General features: G+C 41.1%; 1 protein-coding gene across 1 annotated transcript in view; it reads left to right on the forward strand.

Moving 5' to 3' along the window:
- The window catches only part of ARSH (arylsulfatase family member H), an 18,608-nt gene extending 1,618 nt beyond the window's left edge, over nucleotides 1–16,990 (forward strand). The window contains exons 2-11 of the mRNA XM_035029610.1: nucleotides 643–737; nucleotides 1,188–1,240; nucleotides 1,631–1,792; nucleotides 3,898–4,023; nucleotides 4,626–5,049; nucleotides 6,282–6,418; nucleotides 10,422–10,556; nucleotides 13,188–13,350; nucleotides 14,496–14,617; nucleotides 16,623–16,990. Of these exons, the coding sequence (XP_034885501.1) occupies nucleotides 643–737; nucleotides 1,188–1,240; nucleotides 1,631–1,792; nucleotides 3,898–4,023; nucleotides 4,626–5,049; nucleotides 6,282–6,418; nucleotides 10,422–10,556; nucleotides 13,188–13,350; nucleotides 14,496–14,617; nucleotides 16,623–16,990 (1,785 nt within the window). The remainder of the gene's footprint in view (nucleotides 1–642; nucleotides 738–1,187; nucleotides 1,241–1,630; nucleotides 1,793–3,897; nucleotides 4,024–4,625; nucleotides 5,050–6,281; nucleotides 6,419–10,421; nucleotides 10,557–13,187; nucleotides 13,351–14,495; nucleotides 14,618–16,622) is intronic.
- Nucleotides 16,991–21,827: the final 4,837 nt, after the last annotated feature.

A 21,827-nucleotide genomic window follows, 5' to 3' on the forward strand; every position in this document is an offset into this window, starting at 1 on the left:
ACCGGGAGTCTGAGATCCAGGTGGGGCCGAGGCCGGGAGTCTGAGATCCAAGTGGGGCTGGAGGCTGGGAGTCTGAGATGCAGGCGGGGCTGAGGCTGGGAGTCTGAGATCCAGGAGGGGCTGGAGGCTGGGAGTGTGAGTGAGATCCAGGTGGGGCCAAGGCTGTGAGTGTGAGATCCAGGAGGGGCCGAGGGTGGGAGTCTGAGATCCAGGTGGGCTGGAGGCTGGGAGTCTGAGATCCAGGTGGGGCCGAGGTTGGGAGTGTGAGATCCAGGCGGGGCTGAGGCTGGGTCCTCATGAAGCCCCTCTCCCTAGTGTGTAGACCCCGTGTTCTCCCTGTGTCCTCATGTGGTCCTCCTTCTGTGGGTGTCCTCATCTCCTCTTCTTACAAGACGCTCCTCCTCTTGCATTAGGACCCACCCCTGACTTCGTTTTAACTCAGTTTCCTCTTTAGCGACCCCAACTCCAGAAACAGTCCCATTCCGAGGTCTTCAGGGTTAGGACTCCTACTTATGAATTTTGGGGGACCACCGTTCAGCCCACAACACACGTTATGTGCCCTTTTGAGTCTGGCTTCTTTCACGGAGCATCATGTTCTCAGCGATGTGGCAGTAACTATCCCTCCTTCCTTTCTGTCTGTAGTTGAATAATATTGCACGGCAGAGACGAATGCTGTTAGAGTGTTTCAGGGTCTTCCCTGAATTATGTCCGAAGCCTTTGGTGACCACGATCCTTCTGTATGTCCTTACTCCCCAGCACCAGACAAACCTTATTCCTGTGCAAATACACAGTGCCTCTTAGTGTGAACTTAAATACCATCGTTTCTCCTTGGAATGTGGCTCATGGAACAGTCCTATATTTAAGCATATTTTCGGACTTTGAAAGGAGATGATGTTCTTTAAGGCATTTAAGGTCTACATGAGCACATTTGTCTGCTATTTAATTCCCACAAGGAAGTAACGGGTAAGGCAGGAGACATTGCTTGAGAATCTGGTACTGTCCGTCTCGTCCAGTTGCTGACTCTCCCCCACACAGATACTGAGAGTGTTTGCGGGTACAGGACTCTCTCCCCCATCACACTGCTGCAGGGTTGTGAGGCTAGTATGTCATTCACGTGTTATTAAGATTGGGGATACCTTAGCTTATGGGATTTGCTAAAAGCACCTGTGTGAGCCTATATTCTATAGATACTCCAAGAAATTTTTCGAGACCTTAAAATATCAGATGAGCAACGTGGGAGGTAATTTAAACTCCAAAATGTCACCATTTAGTTATTTAAAAAAAAAAGATACATGTTACTACAAGAAATACAGTAAAGTTTTATGTAATCCAAGTCACCCGTTCCTTTCAGGAGTATAATATGAGCAAACGGACTAACGTTTGCCTTGAAATGCCTATGAGCTCAGACTAGTTATAGTTTAATTATACCGCGAAACTATATTAGTCTGCAATTGTTTGGCCTGAAGATATACTGTTTTAAAGTCTGCTTTCCATTTCCTTGTGACCTTCGAGGAGGCCTCTAAACAGGTAGAGGGATTGAAGCTTAAAAGGCATGTATTTTAGGTTTACTGGAAACAGAGTCAGCTGGACTCAGAACAGAATGGCTTTGAATCTTCTTTGTTTCGTTGAGAATTAGAAACCCGCGTGATGAATCCTCCTTCTGTCCTCAGCACACCGAATATCGACCGCCTGGCAAACGAGGGCGTGAGGCTCACCCAGCACTTGTCAGCTGCTTCCGTATGCACCCCGAGTCGGGCTGCCTTCCTGACGGGCCGGTACCCCATCCGATCAGGTGCGACAGGGCAATGCAAGGACAATGTTGTCTTTATGTCATGCTTTCTTCTTCTTTATTTTTTGCTACTCTTCGTAAGGATTCTCAAAAGGTCACTTCTGGTATTAAGAATCTACTTGCAAATGGGGGTCGTGTTGTTTACCTTGACGCTATACAGCATAAACAGGTGGGTCTCTTGCCGGGGTCCACCAAGCCTGCTCGCCTGTGTGCATACAACGAAGGGTTTGGGCTTCTGGAGAGCAATATCCCAGCTGCTTGTAGGATCTGCAAGTACTTGTAGTCAGAGCCTTCAAGATGTTCCTTTTGTCTTCAAGCTAGCAGAAAGCATATCATAGTTCCAAGAAAAGTGGGTCTGTCCAGTGTCAGGGCATGCGATTGGAACCAGAAGAAGCTCTTGAGAAGAACATGGAAAAGAAGGAGACTCATACATTTTCTCTCTCTCTCTCACACACACAAGATGATGTTGTAGAATCAACATTATGGATATCAACTTTTATACTCAGCTACAACATTGAACCTTTTATGATGTAGAAGTTACCGATATTCCCAATCCCTAAGTTTCTATCTATCTAAGTTTCTACCCAAGTATAGAGACGTCTACATAGGACCTCAACTTCAGAGGAGGGTCTGGAGGAGACATGGGTTTCTCACCATGTAGCAAGATGGGATCAAAGTTCTGCTCCGTCAAATCTTTATACACACACTAACATCTATACATATATTTATAATTAATTAAAAGACGTAACCACTTTTCTTGAAAATGATAGGTAGGCTTTTGTCTTTTAGGATTTGGCAAAAGGCATCCTTTTTAATGTACCTGTTTCTGTTGAGAATGGAAAAACAAGAAGCAGATTGGATCACAATGCTATTTTAACATATTTTGATTTTTTTTATTGGTTGTGCATGTTTGTGTGATGCCTTTCATTTATAGGTTTATTCTGGGTAGTTGTAACATAAGTAGGACATATGCACCTCAAGGCGCCAAGAGTTCCAGTGGTCGAGATGCAAAGAATAGTTCAGTGAGCACTGGAAGCCCATAGGGACCTCTACAGCATCCGAGGAAAGTCCTCCTGGATGAAGTTCCTTGAAATGTGAGGAGTCAGGAGGGAGGGTGTGCTCAGCAGAGGAAGTGGCCCACATAGACAATGCAGTCAGGCATGAGTGTGCTAGGCGAATGAGGTAGCCACAGCAATAATCAGTTGTCTCAGATTACCAAACACTGTGTAAACTCCACCCCAGATTTAGATTTCAACAGAGGGTGATGGACGGACAGTAATGAGGTTTGACCAGGGGAGGGACATGGGCTGGAAGGGTTCTTCAGAAGATGCCTGGGAGGGTGGACAGAGATTGGCTTGTGGACATCAAAGCACAGCCCAGCTGAATCTCTGCTCGAAAGCTATGGCGTTGGAGATAAATATCCAAACCGTTTACCCAGTTAGCGTTATCAGGACTTGACATGGGATTGGACAGAAGAGGTGACTCTGAGTGAGAGGGAGGATCCCAAAGGAATTCATGGATTGGGTGGCTGGGGGGGATTATGGTGTCCTTGGTTGAGGCAGGTTTGAAGTATGATGACCATGGACTCTGTGTTGGTCATGTTGAGATTTGGGCTCCTAAGTATAGAGATGTCTAGGACCTCAACTTCAGAGGAGGATCTGGAGGAGACCTGGGTTTCTCACCATGTAGAAAGATGACATCAAAGTTCAGAACCGAGGTCCAAGGATATCATCCCCAGAGTCACATGCACGGTTATATTTGAATTTTGAATCATCAGTGCCTAGATTTTAAGGACAAGTATGCCCCGTGCAACATGGGGGGCAGGCCTGTATTAAGAAATCATTCATTGTTCATATGAAATTCCAGTGTGACCGGGCGTGTCGTGTATTGAGCTCATGATCCCGATCCCCACAGAACATCTGCATCTGGCAAATGTGAGGACAAGCTAAGTAGAGGCAAAAAGGCAAGGGAACGTTCGGGAAAGAACAGCACGGTGGGGGCTCAGTAGGAGACACTTCAAGGAGAGGAGGATGAATCCTGGGGTTTGTCATGACTGTCAAGAAAGAGGGACTGTGGAACTCATGGGGTGCTTCCTCCTGTGACTTCAGGAATGGCATCTCGCTTCAACCTGAACCGCGAGCTCACCTGGCTCGGAGGCTCGGGTGGTCTGCCCGCCAATGAAACGACTTTTGCCACACTGCTGCAGCATCGCGGCTACCGCACGGGGCTCATAGGTATGGCACACAGGACTCTGAACTCGGAAGCATGCTTGTGCACGTCCCCTTTCACTGGGACCGAGCTTCCCCGGGATGTCAGCTGGACCCACTCCAGTGACCTCTTGTTGTGAGGACACGCGTGGGGTAGGGATTTAATGCATGATTACCCAGGACCTTTAGTATCTCGAGCAGGGTATTGGAAGAATCACGGGAACCAAAAGCAAATGGGCTCATCCATTGCTATCACCAAAATGGAATATTCTGTAGGGGGCGAGGTGGGGGGTATGCTACTTTTATGACATCATTACTAGCAGAGAAGTGAGTGCGTTTTTATTTATTTTTATTATTTATTTTTATTTTTTTAAAGATTTATTTATTTTGGAGAGAGAGAGCAGCAAGCAAAGGGGTTTCTACTGCCCTGTTTTAGTCTGAAAGATGCAGGGTGTAGGGAAAGCAGTGTTGGTGACAAATATGGGAACCTTCTTAGCATCCTCAGGGAGGTGACTGGGGTACCAAGAAGATATCCCCATGGCAAGGGAGTGCAAGTCGTATTTAACTTTTGCTAAGTGAAGCCCACGAAACAGGTAGATGTATCTGCCGCCATTTTGTTTCTCCTGCAGGCAAGTGGCACCAGGGTTTGAGCTGTGCCTCTCGGGATGATCACTGTTACCACCCCCTCAACCATGGGTTTGACTACTTCTACGGGCTGCCCTTTGGCCTGATAAGCGATTGTCAGACGTCCAAGACTCCAGAGCTGCACCGCTGGCTCAGGATCAAACTCTGGATCTCCACGGTGGTGCTCAGCCTCGTCCCCCTCCTGCTCCTCATCCCCAAGTTCGCCTGCTGGTTCGCCGTTCCGTGGAAGGTCATCCTCACCTTCGCTCTTCTTGCCTTCCTGTTTTTCATTTCCTGGTACTCCAGTTACGGGTTTACTCGGCGTTGGAACTGTATTCTTATGAGAAACGATGATATCATCCAGCAGCCGATGCGGGAGGAAAGAGTGGCTTCCCTATTGCTGAAGGAGGCACTTGCCTTTATCGACAGGTATGGAGTCATTTCCGGCCCGATTCCATGCATGGGAATTTTGTCTGTGTTTCGGAGAAGTCGGGTTCATCTTGGGGATATGGGCCTTCTTGTGTGTGTGTGTGTGTGTGCGCGCGCTCACGCGCGGTATTTGCCATATAGTAGAATCTCTACTTAGAATAAAATTGAATGTTAAATTTCCTGCAAATTGTAAACTCTGAAATGGTAAAGAAATATATTGTGCTCACTCTTTTTTATAAAAACGAATCCTTATGCTTTGATCCGTATCACTTCAATATGGATTGGGATCTAAATGGATTCAGTCTTTGGGATTGATGTTGATTTTGGTTTGCCTTAGAAGCAGCCCGAAAATCCTTCTGTGTCCATGAATAATGAGGGAGTGATTCTATGTATAGATACCTAACTTGAGGTTTTATGTGTTCAATACAAGCCACGTGGGCATGAAGGTAATGGTCTCCCGTCTTTGCATACCAGCTCCCTTCTAGGTTACCAACTAGAAGCAGATTGAGTTGTGGGTGTGGATGCTCATTGACCTGGTGTGTATGGGGTACAGGGGAGTGGATGGAAGAGGAAAAGGTGTAACTCTGTGGGGATGATGCATCCGACAATGGGATCTCATCCATTCATATGCTTTGATCCTTTGCTCTAACACAGTGGTCAGAATGCAGTCACTCAACTCTGCTTGTCACTCCCATGGGCTGTCTTTGATAGAACACACCCAATCTCTATGCCCTTCCCCCTTTATAATGCCCGGTTGTAAAAGCATGTGAAGGAGGAATCTTAAATGGCTCCATGGGACATTAAAATGCAGAACACAGCAAACAAGATGTATTAGCATCTTAGCTCCTTCTATCTCGCTACCTGTGATTCTGTGCAAGCAGCCTCCTGGCCCAAAGTTAATGCCAAAGCTCCAGCCATCACATTTACATTCCAGACAGCATTGAGGAGGAGGAGGAGGAGGAAGGAATGAAGAAGTCTTTCTTCAGGAGACAGACTGCAATTGCTATTTTGCTGCTAATGCAAATGCCCCGCTATTCTTTCTTCCTACTCACCGCCTTTCCGCTGATGTCCTGCTGTGCTAGTTGTTAATCTCCTGAGTGATATTGGTCATGTGAGGACCTAGACAACCTCTGTCAACTGTTGCGAGATCTTTCAGCTGATGAGGAATCCTATCCCAGGGGAGAAAACGCCTTTGTTTGTGATGATAACTCAGTTCACGTTTCACCCCTTAGGTATAAACACAGCCCCTTCCTCCTCTTTGTGTCCTTCCTGCATGTCCACACTCCACTGATCACCAAAGAGAAGTTTGTGGGGCACAGTAAATACGGACTCTATGGGGATAATGTCGAAGAAATGGATTGGATGGTGGGTAAGTGTCGAGAAAAACAATCTAAAGTATCTGATGCATGGGCTAGAGAAAGTGAATGCATCCTGATTGCTTCAAACAACGGACAGCCCCTGGTGGATCTTGGGCAGTCGGCAAATATTGGTTCCAGGGAACTAATTCAAGATCTGGCTGTAGGTGCAGCAAAATCACTGACTATTCCCCCCCCAAGAAAACAGTCGCAATTATAAATATGGGGTTTTCCCGTCTTTAAAATTAAGACTCATTGTTCAAAATGGATGAAGTTGCATTGTAAAGGATACTGCCCTTCCCCATCATTCTGATGGATATAAAAGGAAATGTGTTTTTCCCATTAGCTCATTTTTTTACGAGAAATGCTTAGAAACGCGGGACGGAATTTACCTAAACTGAAGCCATTTGTTTCAAATTCATAAGGGTTCAATGTGGAAACGAACACAAAAGGTCACGAATGCGGGCGGGGACTGCTGCAGAGACAGGTTGGGTCGGGGAGAAGCACCGCGTGCATATCCATAAAACAACTGAGCGTGCTTTCCAAATTGCCTTTTCCTTCAATTGGACATGATGGAGTATTTTTTCATCTCAAAAATTGTGAAGCACAGGATGATTTTTTTTTTCTTCTACTAGTAGAAGCTTCTGAAAAGTGTTCTGTGCAGAACCACCTAAACTAATATTCACAGAATTTTAAATTTTTTAAGTTTCTTTTTTTTTTTTTTAAAGATTTTATTTATTTATTTGAGAGAGAGTGAGAATGAGAGAGAGTACATGAGAGGGGGGAGGGTCAGAGGGAGAAGCAGGATCCCTGCCGAGCAGGGAGCCCGATGCGGGACTTGATCCCAGGACTCCAGGATCACGACCTGAGCCGAAGGCAGTCACTTAACCAACTGAGCCACCCAGGCGCCCCAAATTTTTTAAGTTTCTTAAATATAAAAAGGTTACTTTTACATATATTAGGTATATATAAACATGCATTTAATATCTATTGATATTAAATCAACTAAGAATATAATTTAAATTAACATTTAAAATCTATCCATGCAAGTTAAATATTAATGTTCATATATGTATACATTTACATATACTGTTTATATGTCTATATATGCATGTTACTATATATATATATATATATATATATATATATATATATATATTTTAATTCCCTGGCAAATACACACAAACATTGATACCTGCTACAGTAAAAACAACTCTAACATTGTAACTTTACTGTAGTTGTAAGATTATGATTTCTTTCCTTGATGTTTATTATCGTCCAGGATCATCTGCTTTGGAAACAAGGCATTTTGCCGCATTTGTATCTCGAGTCAGAGAGCAGTTTTATGCAAAAAGACTTTCTGTCCATGTTTATATGCAGAGTTTGCCACAAACAGCTAATTAGGTTTATTTTGTAGTCTGTGTAAATACACGATGCAGACGCGCTGTAAATACTATTAACTGCGTTTAGTAATATTTTTAATTGCATTCCCAAGCTAATACCGTTTACATGGGAGAAATGAAAAGTAGGTATTTCTCTGCATGACATCTTCCCAATATGCTGTGTTTTTTTCCCCTTCATGGCTTATGAAAATCATATCAAAACCAGAGGCAGATCAAAAATCAGAGAAGTGTCTTTTGTGTGTGGGTTTGTTTCTACTTTGCAATATGATGATAAAACTTAAGATCATTTCCCAAGTTAACAACCTTCTCAGGAAGAAGCCATAACAATGGTGTCCTTGGAACGGCATGCAAAGCGAATCTCCTGAAGGCTCCAAGCGTTCAGCGATATTTTAAATTCTCTATTCGAGGGAACTTGTACTTTAAAAACATATTTTAGCGGCTTTTCATTCTTGCCTTCTTTCCTTGTATTTTTGTCTTGTAAGAGATTTTATGACTATTCTGTTGCCATATGCACATACGTCTACACACACGCTTTTACGTGTTTTATACATTGCATACACAGAAGCTTACATATATGCATTTCCAAAAAACAAAAGGATTGGCACGTGTTTTATTTACTTGGTATAAGTTACAAATAACCTTTATGCTAAATGCAATAGCCAGCTCTAATGAGAGCTCATAATTTACATGTAATTATTCTCTTACCAAGAAGCCATTATAATCTTTATCTTCTGTAATCTGGGCTTTAAAATATATTAATTTCTAGCTGCAACATTTCTAAAAAATGGCCCATGTGGCTTCTAAAACAAATCCGTTTTAAACAAGGAAACAGAAAGGTTAATGAGTTTATGCTTAAATCAGTTAAATCAGCATAGTTTGGGATGTGGCTAGATCAGCTTTCTACTTGTTTTTTTTTTTTTCAAAAACCCTTTGTCCCCAGGATGCCAGAGTGTCTCAGTAGGTTAAGTTTCTGTTTTCGGCTCGGGTCATGATCCCAGGGTCCTGGGATCGGGCCCCAAGTCACGCTCCTTCCTCAGCAGGGAGCCTGCTTCTCCCTCTGCCTCTGCCGCTCCCCTTGCTTGTGCTCTCTCCCTCTCTGACAAATAAATAAAATATTAAAAAAAAAAAAAGTCCTTTGTCCCCTTAAGAGATTGTCCACACATCAGCACGATGCTTGCCGAGTCTAGTGAAGTATTAATTATGGTCGCGTGCTTAACTACAAGAATAACCTGCAGGTCAGATGCAACCTTTAGAAGGGCGTGGGGATAGTGCATCCTTTAGGGGTGGGGCTCATGCTCTCTAGAGCAAGGGTATGACTCTGCGAATTTATTCCTGGACATGTCAGTTTTTGAACTGTCTTCTCTGTTTTATTAGTGTCTGTAAGTTTCTTTTAACTGACAGGCCTAATATTTAATGGTTATTTGAATTTTGAGTGATGATGATGTGTTCTACATACTAGTTCATACTTTCTAATATATTGTATGTGTCTATGCAGTGTGTGTATATAATGTGTGTATATATTATTATGTAACTTGTAAAATAAATACATATTCTTATATATTGTATAATATATATTTCTTACAGGTAGTATATGTCATATTTTATATATATTATATATTATATTTCTTAAATATTAGATAAGAAAATCATTCATTACAAACTAAAATGATATATTAAATGTTATATAATAAAATTACATATTATACGATAAAATATTATCTATTAGTATTATATAATAAGTAACCATTATATAACACTATTATATAGTATATAATCATCAAACATTATACAATATTTTAGTAGATTTTTTGTATTCTATAATAGATTATATTATATATTTAATATGATCTTTCAAGATATTATTAATTATAACTTTTATAGTTATAAATATTTCATTATACTTACATATCATATATTACATATTTGTATATCATATATCATATATTACCATATCATATTACATATTACTATATAATATAATAATATATAATATTCATATATAATATTCATATAATGTAATGATCATAATATTCATTATATATATATACTATAGGAAGTATATAGGATTATAATACAAATTATATTTTATATATTTACATACAAATAATATATTTATCATATATTATAGTATATATTATGTATTACAGTTTATTATGATTTAAAATATATTATAGAAACATCTTTTATATTTTAAATAGAATTCTATTCATTATTATATTATTAGATATAAATAATTTATATTATATATATTCTTATTATTTTATTATGCATTTATATTGAATACATGCTTTTATATACATATATAAAATATTATATAGTGTAAAATATAAAAAATAATTATAAATATATAAAGCTCAATTTTATATTCTACACTGTCTAGTATATGTATTCTATGGCATATAGGATTTATTTATGTCTCTGCTGTATAGAATACTTACATATACTACACATGTATTAGAGTATAGGATCATGATTTATTATATATTATGATAGCCTATACAATAAAATAACCCTTAATTATATTGTTATGCTAACAAATGCCTAATAATAGTCACGTCATAGACTGACAGTGGTCCATGGTGAAAGGTGAGTTTTTTGTTTCCCCCCACACCAGGTAAGATCCTGGAGACCCTGGACCAGGAGCACCTGGCCAACCACACGCTGGTGTACTTTACCTCAGACAACGGGGGTCGCCTGGAGGTGCAGGAAGGCGAGGTCAAGCTGGGTGGTTTCAATGGGATCTACAAAGGTGATGTGCAGAGTCCATGTGTTTCAGTTTAATCCCTCAGTGGGGTCTACTTCGTTTTGCCTGCACGTGCATTCATTTGCAAACTTGGTTTGGAGATTTTTGTGGGAGTTATACTCTGTTATGAAACTGGATGGAAAAAGGTGCAAGTCTGGGGCAATGTCTGAGAATTTAAGACAACAATGCCTGAAGTAATGAGAGCTTCTTGAGTGTAAATACAGAGGTTCTCAATGACCATCTAAAGCGGGTCTCTCAGGCTTGGCACTCTGAGCATTTGGGGCTGGATGACTCTTTGATGTGGGACGTTCTAGGCACTGTAGGGTGTTGAGCAGTATCCCTGATCTTCACCCTACAGTTGCCAGGAGCACCTACCACTCCCCTCCCTATCAAAATAGTGACAACCTAAACTGTCTCCAGACATTGCCCAGTGTCCCGTGGGGCCAAAGTCCTCTCCAGTTGAGAACCACTTGCTCTAGTATAATACTAACCTGAGTACCCAAATCCAGGTTTTTAATGGAATGAAATCAATTATGTCATCACTATGCTTCAAACACTGTGAAATGATCAGGAAATGAGGTGTTCATTTGGAGTGGGTGCCTTCCTCCTCATTGCGAGTGGATTCTTCTGACATCTTTGATGTACTCCCTGCTGGATTATTCAATAGCTCCCCTGAGCCTGCCCTTATGGATCAGCAAAGCGGATCAAAAAGAGTTTAAAAATGAATTTGGTGTTTGATACTCCCCTCCTACCTCCCCCAACCCAATCAAAAAAAAATGTAAAAGGGTGTCAAAGTTGTCATCATTACAAAAATCAGAACTTTAGGAGTTCCTTGTACTTTATGAAACAATTTAGGATAGATAGGTAGATGATGGATGGATGGATGGGTGGATGGATGGATTGATGGGTGGATGGATTGATGGATGGATGGATGGATTGATGGATGGATGGATGGATTGATGGATGGAAGGAATAGATAGATGATAGATAGATGGATAGATAGATGGTTGGATGGATGGATGGATGGCTACAAAGACGTGATAGGTATATGGATAGGTATATAGATGATAGATATATTGGTTGATCCATAGATAGATAGATAGATAGATGATTGATAGATGGATAGATAGATTATAGATAGATATAATAGAAATGTTATATATTGTGATTGACAACAAGTGAGCTCCTAAATATATTCACCTTTTCTGGTGGGTCATGTCAGCTTGCCGTAGACATACTGCTAATTAGCATAGACTAAATTGGTCACAAGCCTAGTAGCAAAGGTGTTTAATAAAATTAATATATACCGTTATATATGCCACCAAATGAGATGTGATGATTTTAACAGTGACATTGCTTGTGTGTGTGCATGTGGTGGGGGGTTGTGTGTGCATAAAACCATCACTTTAAAAAGTGCTTTCACATAGCTTTCAAAGAGGTACAGGAAAATTGTTGTGAGCAGATTTTACCTTTGGAACTGGCCTCCAGATCACCAGGAGGAGCTGAGTCCATTTGAGAGACAAATTTGGGTGGTTGGGTAGAAGGTTAGATTTTTTGTAGGTACCTAACACAGTCGCTGGCTATTAAATAGGACCATGAAAATGCCAAGGTGGGTTTACGTTTGGTTTTTTGTTTGTTGCTTATTGGTATACAAACATAAATTCAGTGCGGGGAGCTTGTTAAGTTTTCCAGAAAGAACGGTGCTGATGAACTGGGACAGCTTTGGACCCTGGCTAGACCGGAGTCTTTGTCCCGAAATGTTTTCCCATTTAATGTCTCCCCACTTCCACATGGAGATACCCCATCTTGTCTTTTCTTTGTAATTCATACTGCCAGAGTGACCAGCACGTAAAAGGTGTTCCATGAACATTTCATGTTTGTTCTACTTTGGAAGAGTTTCCTCCCACCCCACCCAGAGAATCTCATTGTTTTCCCTTAAAAAAGTCTGTATGATCTTGACTATGTCATTTGGCTTAGGATTGTATCTCTATTCTGCAATGAACATCTTGACCGTAGGATAGGTCCTAAAGCACACGGGCTCATCTATTTTGTGCTCAGAAACACCCGAAATGTCCTTTGTCCGAGATGGGATCTTCATTGCTTTATCCACCTCTGCACCATTCACGAGCCTATGACCTCTCCATCTTCGTCCATATGGGGAATCACTGAATAAAGTTCAAATTCCTTATTTTCTCTCAAGGATCAGCATGGCCCAGGTAGAACCCATTTCTCTGGTCTTGCTTGGAGCCTCATTTACTTATCCATCCTTTAGAGCCCAGTGTGATTCCAATAAAGACTGAAGATTTGCCAGATTACAGAATGTTCTCTTTTCTCATAATAGTGAAACTCCGTGGCACTCATTGGTACAAAATAACACACCGTATTAGGACATCACTTGTTTTTATTTGTTATAGATGGGTTTGTCGCTTGATGGCCAGATGTTCACAAGTCGAGTTTCAACTTCTGCAAAGCAAGAAATATATCTCAGGTTGTCTGTATCTCTCTGTGTGTGTGAATATAGAACACTGGGATGAATTTGACAAGTGACAGAAAACGTTCCATCTAGATGTAATTTCCAACTGAGTGGAGAAATATGGTTGACTTGACTTCATCTTTGACTTTGATTTTTGGTTTTAGGTGGCAAGGGGATGGGCGGATGGGAAGGGGGCATTCGTGTCCCAGGAATATTCCGGTGGCCGACAGTCCTGGAGGCTGGGAAAGTGATTGACGAACCAACGAGCCTAATGGACATTTACCCGACACTGTCTTATATAGGTGGAGGGATATTGCCCCAGGACAGGTATATGGAAACAGTGCTTGTTCTTAACCTGTCCGATACATCTGACATGCGCTTGGATATATCAGCAAATGTTCTGTGTGTATGTGTGGTATATTACTTAATTTTCAGTAATCTGCTAAGATGGCCAGACAACAGGCCATCTGCCCTTAACAGATGGTGGGATAGCTTGTCTGTTTCCCTATTAGAATATGTTCTACTTTGTCTCTCATACTTACACAGACATAGGCTCTGTTGTCCTCATGGTTGGGATCGACTCTCATTCAGTTGTATATCCCCCACAGCACCTAGACCATTAAGCAAATATTTATTAGGTGAATTACTGAATAAATGTAAGTATGTGTAAATGTATGTGTGATGAATTATGCCTTCTTTCTCTATGGGCTTTGAGATGCATAAATGCATTTCATGCTCTAATAATTAAATTCCATGTGTGAGGACTAGTATCTATTCATCTGCGGCACAGTTTTATTTGAATCAAATGAGTGTCAAGAGCTCAGTTTTCTAATCCATGACACTCATTCATAGTGTCTTACAAGGTATCAGAATAATACCTCCAGCCGCTCACCTCTCCCACTGTCTTAGAAATTGTGTGAGGTTTGCCTCTTTCTCAGTTTTTTTTATTTTTTTGTTTTTGTTGTTCTTTTTGTTATAAAATGAGTGAAGATGTGTAGTAAGCTTATTTTTAAAGTCCTTTCCTCTTCTCCCCTTCCTTCCTCCTCCTCCTACTCTTCCTCTTCTTCTTCTCCTCCTTCTCATCCTCCTCCTTCTTCTTCTTTTACTTCTTTTTCTTCTTCTTCTCCTCCTCCTCCTCCTCCTCCTCCTCCTCCTCTTCTTCTTCTTCTTCTTCTTCTTCTTCTTCTTCTTCTTCTTCTTCTTTTTCTTCTTCTTCTTCTTCCTTCTTTTCCCCCTCCTCCTTCTCCTCCTCCTCTTCTTCTTCTCCCCCCTTCCTTCTTCTTCTTCCTCCTTCCCACCCCCCCCACCTACTCCTCCTACTCTGCCTCTTCTCCTTCTCCTTCCCCTTCCCCTCCTCTTCCTTCTTCTTCTACCTCCTCCCCCCTCCGCTCCCCCCTCCTCCTCCTGTCATAATATGTGTGACCAACCCAAGCCTCTCTCACCACTTTCTTCATCTCTCCCTCTCTCCTAAGAGTCATCGATGGTCGGAACCTAATGCCCCTGCTGGAAGGCAGGGTGTCCCACTCGGAGCATGAGTTCCTCTTCCATTACTGTGGGGTCTACCTGCACACAGCCAGGTGGCATCAGAAGGACTGTGAGTATGAAGATGGCTGACATGTGGGAACACGGTAAAGGCACAACCCTGTTTCCTTTTCGTCTTGGCGGAAGTTGGGCCATGTACAAACAGCACCCAGCCATGATGGTTCTTTTCCCTTAGGGAAGTTAGTTAAGCAGTCATTGCTCTGTGGTAGATTTTAGAGGTGTGTGCAAGCTTGCATGCATGAATACGTCAGAGAGAGAAAGAGACAGAGAGAGAGAATATGAATATCCACAACTAAGGACACGGAAATAATTGGCAACAAGGAGTAAAGTCTGCAGTGTAACCCACACAGCAGTTACTGTCCCCTTCCAGTTAATCATCTCTGCCTTACCTTCATGCTATAGGAGTCATGGAAACAAATATAAATTAACAAGAGATATTCAGGGGCGCCTGGGTGGCTCAGTCGTTAAGCGTCTGCCTTCGGCTCAGGTCATGGTCCCGGGGTCCTGGGATCGAGCCCTGCCATTGGGCTCCCTACTCGGCAGGAAGCCTGCTTCTCCCTCTCCCACTCCCCCTGCTTGTGTTCCCTCTCTCGTTGTGTCTCCCTCTGTCAAATAAATAAATAAAATCTTGGGCGCCTGGGTGGCTCAGTTGGTTGAGCGACTGCCTTCGGCTCAGGTCATGATCCTGGGGTCCCAGGATCGAGTCCCACATCGGGCTCCCTGCTCAGCAGGGAATCTGCTTCTCCCTCTGACCCTCCCCCCTCTCATGTGCTCTCTCTCTCTCTCTCTCATTCTCTCTCTCAAATAAATAAATAAAATCTTTAAAAAAAATAAAATAAAATCTTTAAAAAAAAAAAAAAGAGAGATATTCATTTCCTTACATCTGTAGACACCAGAATTCTTACTTGATGGGAGTTAACTTAATTTTCAGAAAAGATAGGATTTATCTCCCATGTGACCCATCACTTGTGGTGTGATCCATTCTTCAGGTCAGTGTGGATGAATCTCCCCCATAAAACTAGAACAAACCAACAAAAATCTCTTCCTTCTAGATTCTATATCAGTTAGGGGCATGGTCAATGGCAAGTAACAAAACAGCTCCCCTCAACAACAGAAGCTTCCCAAATTTAACTACAGAGGGTTAAACAAATAGAATTTTACTTATATTATCATAATGAGGATTTCAGAAGTTGGAAGCACAGAGCTGTTACCGTGCTCAATGCCATGACCAGAATCTGGGTTCTTTCTCTATTTCCACTCTGCCCTCTCTGGCATGCCGGTTTTCATTCTCATGCTCCTTCTAATGCTCTGGTTGCAAAGTGGCTATTGTTTCTCCAGCCATCACTTCCGCACTCCATGCAGGAAGGAGAGAGAAGAGCAAAGGGGTAAAGGGCTGAGTCAGGTGATTTAGCCTAATTTTATTAGAAAAACACAGCCTTTCTACAAAACCCCACCCACAGACTTCTGTGCAAGCCTCATTGATCAGAGGCTTGGAAACACGATGTTTTCCATCTAAAATTGATCTCCGGAAATAGAACTACTAACCATTTATGCAGGAAGAAAGGAAACAAGGAAGGAAAAAAGAAAGAGGGACAGAGGGAGGAAGAAAAGAACAAGGAATGATGGATCCTGCCAAATCACCTTTGTCAATATCAGACCTGAAAGTGGTAATTAGCCTTAGAAAATTTTCTACTTTGCCTATATCCCGTCAGAGCAAAGTAGTGATTGGAGTTAGAATTTCCAGGATCAGGGGCTTCTGGGTGGCTCACTTGGTTAAGCATCTGACTTTGGCTCAGGTCATGATCTCAGGGTCCTGGGATCGAGCCCTGCATCGGGCTCCCTGCTTGGCCGGGAGCCTGCTTCTCCCTCTGCCCCTCTCCCGGGGGCTCATGCTCATGCACACACTCTCTCTCTCAAACGAATAACTTAAATCTTAAAAAAATAAACTAAAACAAAGACTATCAATTGTTGGCAAAAGTGTTTGAGAAATATATTTTCAGGGGAAAGAGTCCTAAAATGAGAAGAAATATGGCATTCCAATGGAGCCTGTTTTCCAGGTGCAACAGTGTGGAAGGTCCATTACGTGACCCCCAAGTTCTCCCCAGATGGAGCTGATGCCTGCTATGGGAGTGGAATCTGTTCGTGTTCTGGAGATGTCACCTACCACGATCCTCCCCTGCTCTTCGACATCTCCAGAGACCCTTCTGAGGCCCGACCTCTTAACCCTGACAATGAAGCATTATTTGACTCTGTGGTCAAGAAAATCGAGGCGGCCATCAAAGAGCATCGCAGGACACTCACACCTGTCCCACAGCAGTTCTCGGTGTTCAACACCCTCTGGAAACCATGGCTACAGCCCTGCTGTGGGACTTTCCCCTTTTGTGGGTGTGACAAAGAAGATGACGTCCTTTCCACTGCTCGGTGAGTGGAAAGGGGACACTTGTTACCCACCACCAACACACTGTTACAGAGGTCATGGGAAGAACTCTCAGCTGACTCATTCATTCCATGTGGGACAAATAATTATGCCCTCCACCATTTTTTTTTAAGCCCTCAGATTTCAGTTCTTTCTTCAAGTCATGGTCCAGGAGCTCAGTGAATTGAAAGTGGACCTGGACACCAGTGCACCTAGAGTAGAGCATTTGTGGTGTCATGTCTTTATATACCATGTCATTGTTCAAGCAAAAAGATAGACCAAGGTGACCTTCTGCAGATTCTTATGGATCTGTGGTTCTTAGAAGGTGATTAGAAGTGGTAGGTCTGATGGCATTGTTTTTATGCGGTTATGGTAGAAACTTCTACTTGCGGATCCTCAACCCAGACATCTTATTTTTGTCATCAGTGATGATAAGTATTTTGTTTCAGCCTGAAGCAGACAGTGTACGTAACACTGGAAGTGATGTCATACTCATTTCCACTCCTTGATTTCCTGTCTTTTCATTTTTCCTTCTCTTCCTGTCTTACAAAATGCCTCTCTACAGGTCTTGGGTCTTCTTCCTGTTAACCTTTGATTGGGGAGGACTTGTTGCGTCTTGGTGTTTTTATGTGCAAAATGGGGGAAAACCAGTGTTTATTGCATGTAGTAGCTGTGAGCGTTACATGCATCAATTCACCTGAAATCACTGTATTACAGTAAGCACTCAATCAATGTTATTGTAATGAATGTTGTAATTGTTGTCAATTGTAATTCATCATATTTCGTGAAGTACAGAGTAGGAAGCATGTAGAAGAGGCAATATTTAAAATAGAGAAAGATGGATGAAAAAGGTTTTTAATTGATGAAAGGCATTCAGGAAGCATATTTAGAAAGCAATTCTAAGCAGCATAAACAACAATAAATCCATACCTTGAACGATCATGGGAAAACTGCAGACTACAAAAGACCAAGAAAAGATCTTTAAATCAATCAAAGGAAAACATCAGATTTCCTACGAAATAAAAAGTATTAAAACAAAAGTAGATTTGCTAATGGCCCCAAGGGAAGCCACAAGGCAACAGAATAATCTCAAACTGTTGAGAGAAAACTGTCAACCCAGAGTTACCTACTTAAGTTATTTGATAATGATGGTAAAAATTTTAAAAACATATACAGCTATTATTTTGGAGTTTTATCCTTTTAACTGTGCTTTTGTGTATTTTGAAGCTCTCTGGTATTAGAAGTTTTTTGAACAATTGTTTTCCTGGTGAATCTAACCTTTGATCATTATGTAATTTATCTCTTTATATCTGATAGTGTTCTTTATCTTCAAGTGCAGTTAAGCTGAAATGAACATAGCTTTAGTGTTAAAAATTAATTAAATTAAAATTTGCTTTAAAAAATTAAAATTTACTTAGTATTTAAATGGTGTATGTTTTCTCATCACTTTAACCAAGGTGTGGCCTTATATTTAAACAGCTTCTCATTGTCTGTCAACTATTCTTAAATAAAAAAATAGACTGATTAAAAAAAAATAGAGTGCTCCTTTTGTAGACATCATATAATTGAGTCTTGCTTTTTTATCCATTCTGATAATCTCTGGTATTAATTGGAATATTCTGTCCATTAACATTTAGTACAATTATTGATATGATTGGATTTGGGTCTTCCAATTCTGTTTGTCCAGCTGTTGCTACATTTCTGACTTTTTTGTGTTACCTGATTTTTTTTTCTTTTAGAATATTCTTTTTATTTTTTGTCTTTTTGCTATTCCTCTGCACTTTTTAGTGCTGGATCTAGAAATTTAATATATATGTTTAGCTTATGGTGGTCTAATTAGAGTTAATATCCTATCACTTCCCATAAAATGGAAAACTTTGCTACTCTATATATTTATTTGTCAGCACTCCATCAACCTTTATGCTCTAGGTGTTATATGTATTACAACTACATGTGTTATATATCCCCCAGATAGTGTGATTATTTTGCTTTAAACCAGGCATATATATATATATTTTTGTTGTTGTTTTTAATTTTATTATATTATGTTAGTCACCATACAATACATCATTAGTTTTTGATGTAGTGATCCACGATCCATTGTTTTCGTATAATACCCAGTGCTCCATGCAGTACATGCCCTCCTTAATACCCGTCACCGGGCTAACCAATCCCCCCTCCCCACTCCCCTCTAAAACCCTGTTTGTTTCTCAGGTCCATAGTCTCTCATGGTTCATCTCTCCCTCCAATTCCCCCCCCCACCACCATTTTTCCCTTCCTTCTCCTAATGTCCTCCATGCTATTCCTTATGTTCCACAAATAAGTGAAACCATATGATAATTGACTTTCTCTGCTTGACTTATTTCACTTAGCATAATCTCCTCCAGTCCCATCCATGTGGATGTAAAAGTTGGGTATTCACCCTTTCTGATGGCTAAGTAATATTCCATTGTATATATGGACCACATCTTCTTTATCCATTCATCTGTTGAAGGGCATCTCGGCTCTTTCCACAGTTTGGCTATTGCGGACATTGCTGCTATGAACATTGGGGTGCATATGGCCCTTCTTTTCACTACATCTGTGTCTTTGGGGTAAATACCCAGTAGTGCAATTGCTGGGTCATAGGGTAGCTCTATTTTTAAATTTTTGAGGAACCTCCACACTGTTTTCCAAAGTGGCTGTACCCACTTGCATTCCCACCAACAATGTAAGAGGGTTCCCCTTTCTGCACAACCTCTCCAACATTTGTTGTTTCTTTCCCTGTCCATTTTTGCCATTCTAACTGGTGTAAGGTGGTATCTCAGTGTGGTTTTGATTTGGATTTCCCTGATGGCTAATGATGATGAACATTTTTTCATGTGTCTGTTAGCCATTTGTATGTCTTCTTCAGAGAAGTGTCTGTTCCTCTCTTCTGCCCACTTTTTGACTTGATTATTTGTTTTTTGGGTGTTGAGTTTGAGAAGTTCTTTATAGATTTTGGATACCAGCCCTTTATCTGTAGTGTCATTTGCAAATATCTTTTCCCATTCTGTGGGTTGCCTCTTTGTTTTGTTGACTGTTTCCTTTGCTGTGCAGAAGTTTTTTATCTTGATGAAGTACCAAAAGTTCATTTTTGCTTTTGTTTCACTAGCTTTTGGAGATGTATCTTGAAAGAAGTTGCTGTGGCCGATGTCAAAGAGGTTACTGCCTATGTTCTCCTCTAGGATTTTGATGGATTCCTGTCTCACACTGAGGTCTTTCATCCACTTTGAGTTTATCTTTGTGAGTGGTGTTAGAGAATGGTCGAGTTTCATTCTTCTGCATGTGGCTGTCCAATTTTCCCAGCACCATTTATTGAAGAGACTGTCTTTTTTCCATTGCATGTTTTTTCCTGCTTTGTCAAAGATTATTTGACCATAGAGTTGAGGGTCCATATCTGGGTTCTCTATTCTGTTCCATTGGTCTGTATGTCTGTTTCCGTGCCAGTACCATGCTGTCTTGGTGATCACTGATTTGTAATATACCTTGAAATCGGGCAAGGTGATGCCCCCAGCTTTGTTTTTCTTTTTCAACATCTCCTTGGCGATTCGGGGTCTTTTCTGATTCCATACAAATTTTAGGATTGTTTGTTCCAGCACTTTGAAAAATGTCATTGGAATTTTGATCGGGATGGCATTGAAGGTATAGATTGCTCTGGGTAGCATAGACATTTTAACAATGTTTATTCTTCTGATCCATGAGCATGGAATATTTTTCCATCCTTTTGCGTCTTCTTCAATTTCTTTCATGAGTGTTTTGTAATTCCTCGAGTATAGATCCTTTACCTCTTTGGTTAGGTTTATTCTGAGGTATCTTATGGTTTTTGGTTCTATTGTAAATGGAATCGTTTCTTTAATTTCTCTTTCTACAGTTGCGTTGTTAGTGTATAAGAAAGCAACTGATTTCTGTGCATTGATTTTGTATCCTGCCACATTACTGAATTGCTGGATGAGTTCTAGTAATTTGGGGGTGGAGCCTTTTGGGTTTTCCACATAAAGTATCATGTCGTCTGCGAAAAGAGAGAGTTTGACTTCTTCTTTGCCAATTTTTATACCTTTTATTTCTTTTTGTTGTCTGATTGCTGTTGCTAGGACTTCTGGTACTATGTTGAACAACAGTGGTGAGAGTGGGCACCCTTGACGTGTTCCTGATCTTAAGGGAAAGGCTCTCAGCTTTTCCCCATTGAGGATGATATTCACTGTGGGTTTTTCATAGATGGATTTTATGAGCTTGAGGAATGTTCCCTCTATCCCTATACTCTGGAGAGTTTTAATCAGGAAAGGATGTTGTATTTTGTCAAATGCTTTTTCTGCATCAATTGAGAGGACCATATGGTTCTTCTCCCTCCTCTTATTAATGTGTTCTATCACATTGATTGATTTGCGAATGTTGAACCACCCTTGCATCCCGGGGAGAAATCCCACTTGGTCATGGTGGATGATCCTTTTAATGTATTGTTGGATCCTATTAGCTAGGATTTTGTTGAGGATTTTGGAATCCATATTCATCAGGGATATCGGTCTGAAATTCTCCTTTTTGATGGGGTCTTTGCCTGGTTTGGGGATTAAGGTAATGCTGGCCTCATAGAATGAGTTTGGAAGTTTTCCTTCTGTTTCTATTTTTTGAAACAGCTTCAGTAGAATAGGTATTATTTCTTCTTTGAATGTTTGGTAGAATTCCCCAGGGAATCCATCAGGCCCTGGACTCTTGGGAGGTTTTTGATCACTGCTTCAATCTCGTTACTGGTTATTGGCCTATTCAGGTTGTCAATTTCTTCCTGTTACAGTCTTGGCAGCTTACAGGTTTCCAGGAAGGCCTCCATTTC

Source organism: Mirounga leonina, unplaced genomic scaffold (assembly GCF_011800145.1).
Source record: "Mirounga leonina isolate KUSES-001 unplaced genomic scaffold, KU_Mleo_1.0 Mir_268, whole genome shotgun sequence".
Classification (NCBI taxonomy): domain Eukaryota; kingdom Metazoa; phylum Chordata; class Mammalia; order Carnivora; family Phocidae; genus Mirounga; species Mirounga leonina.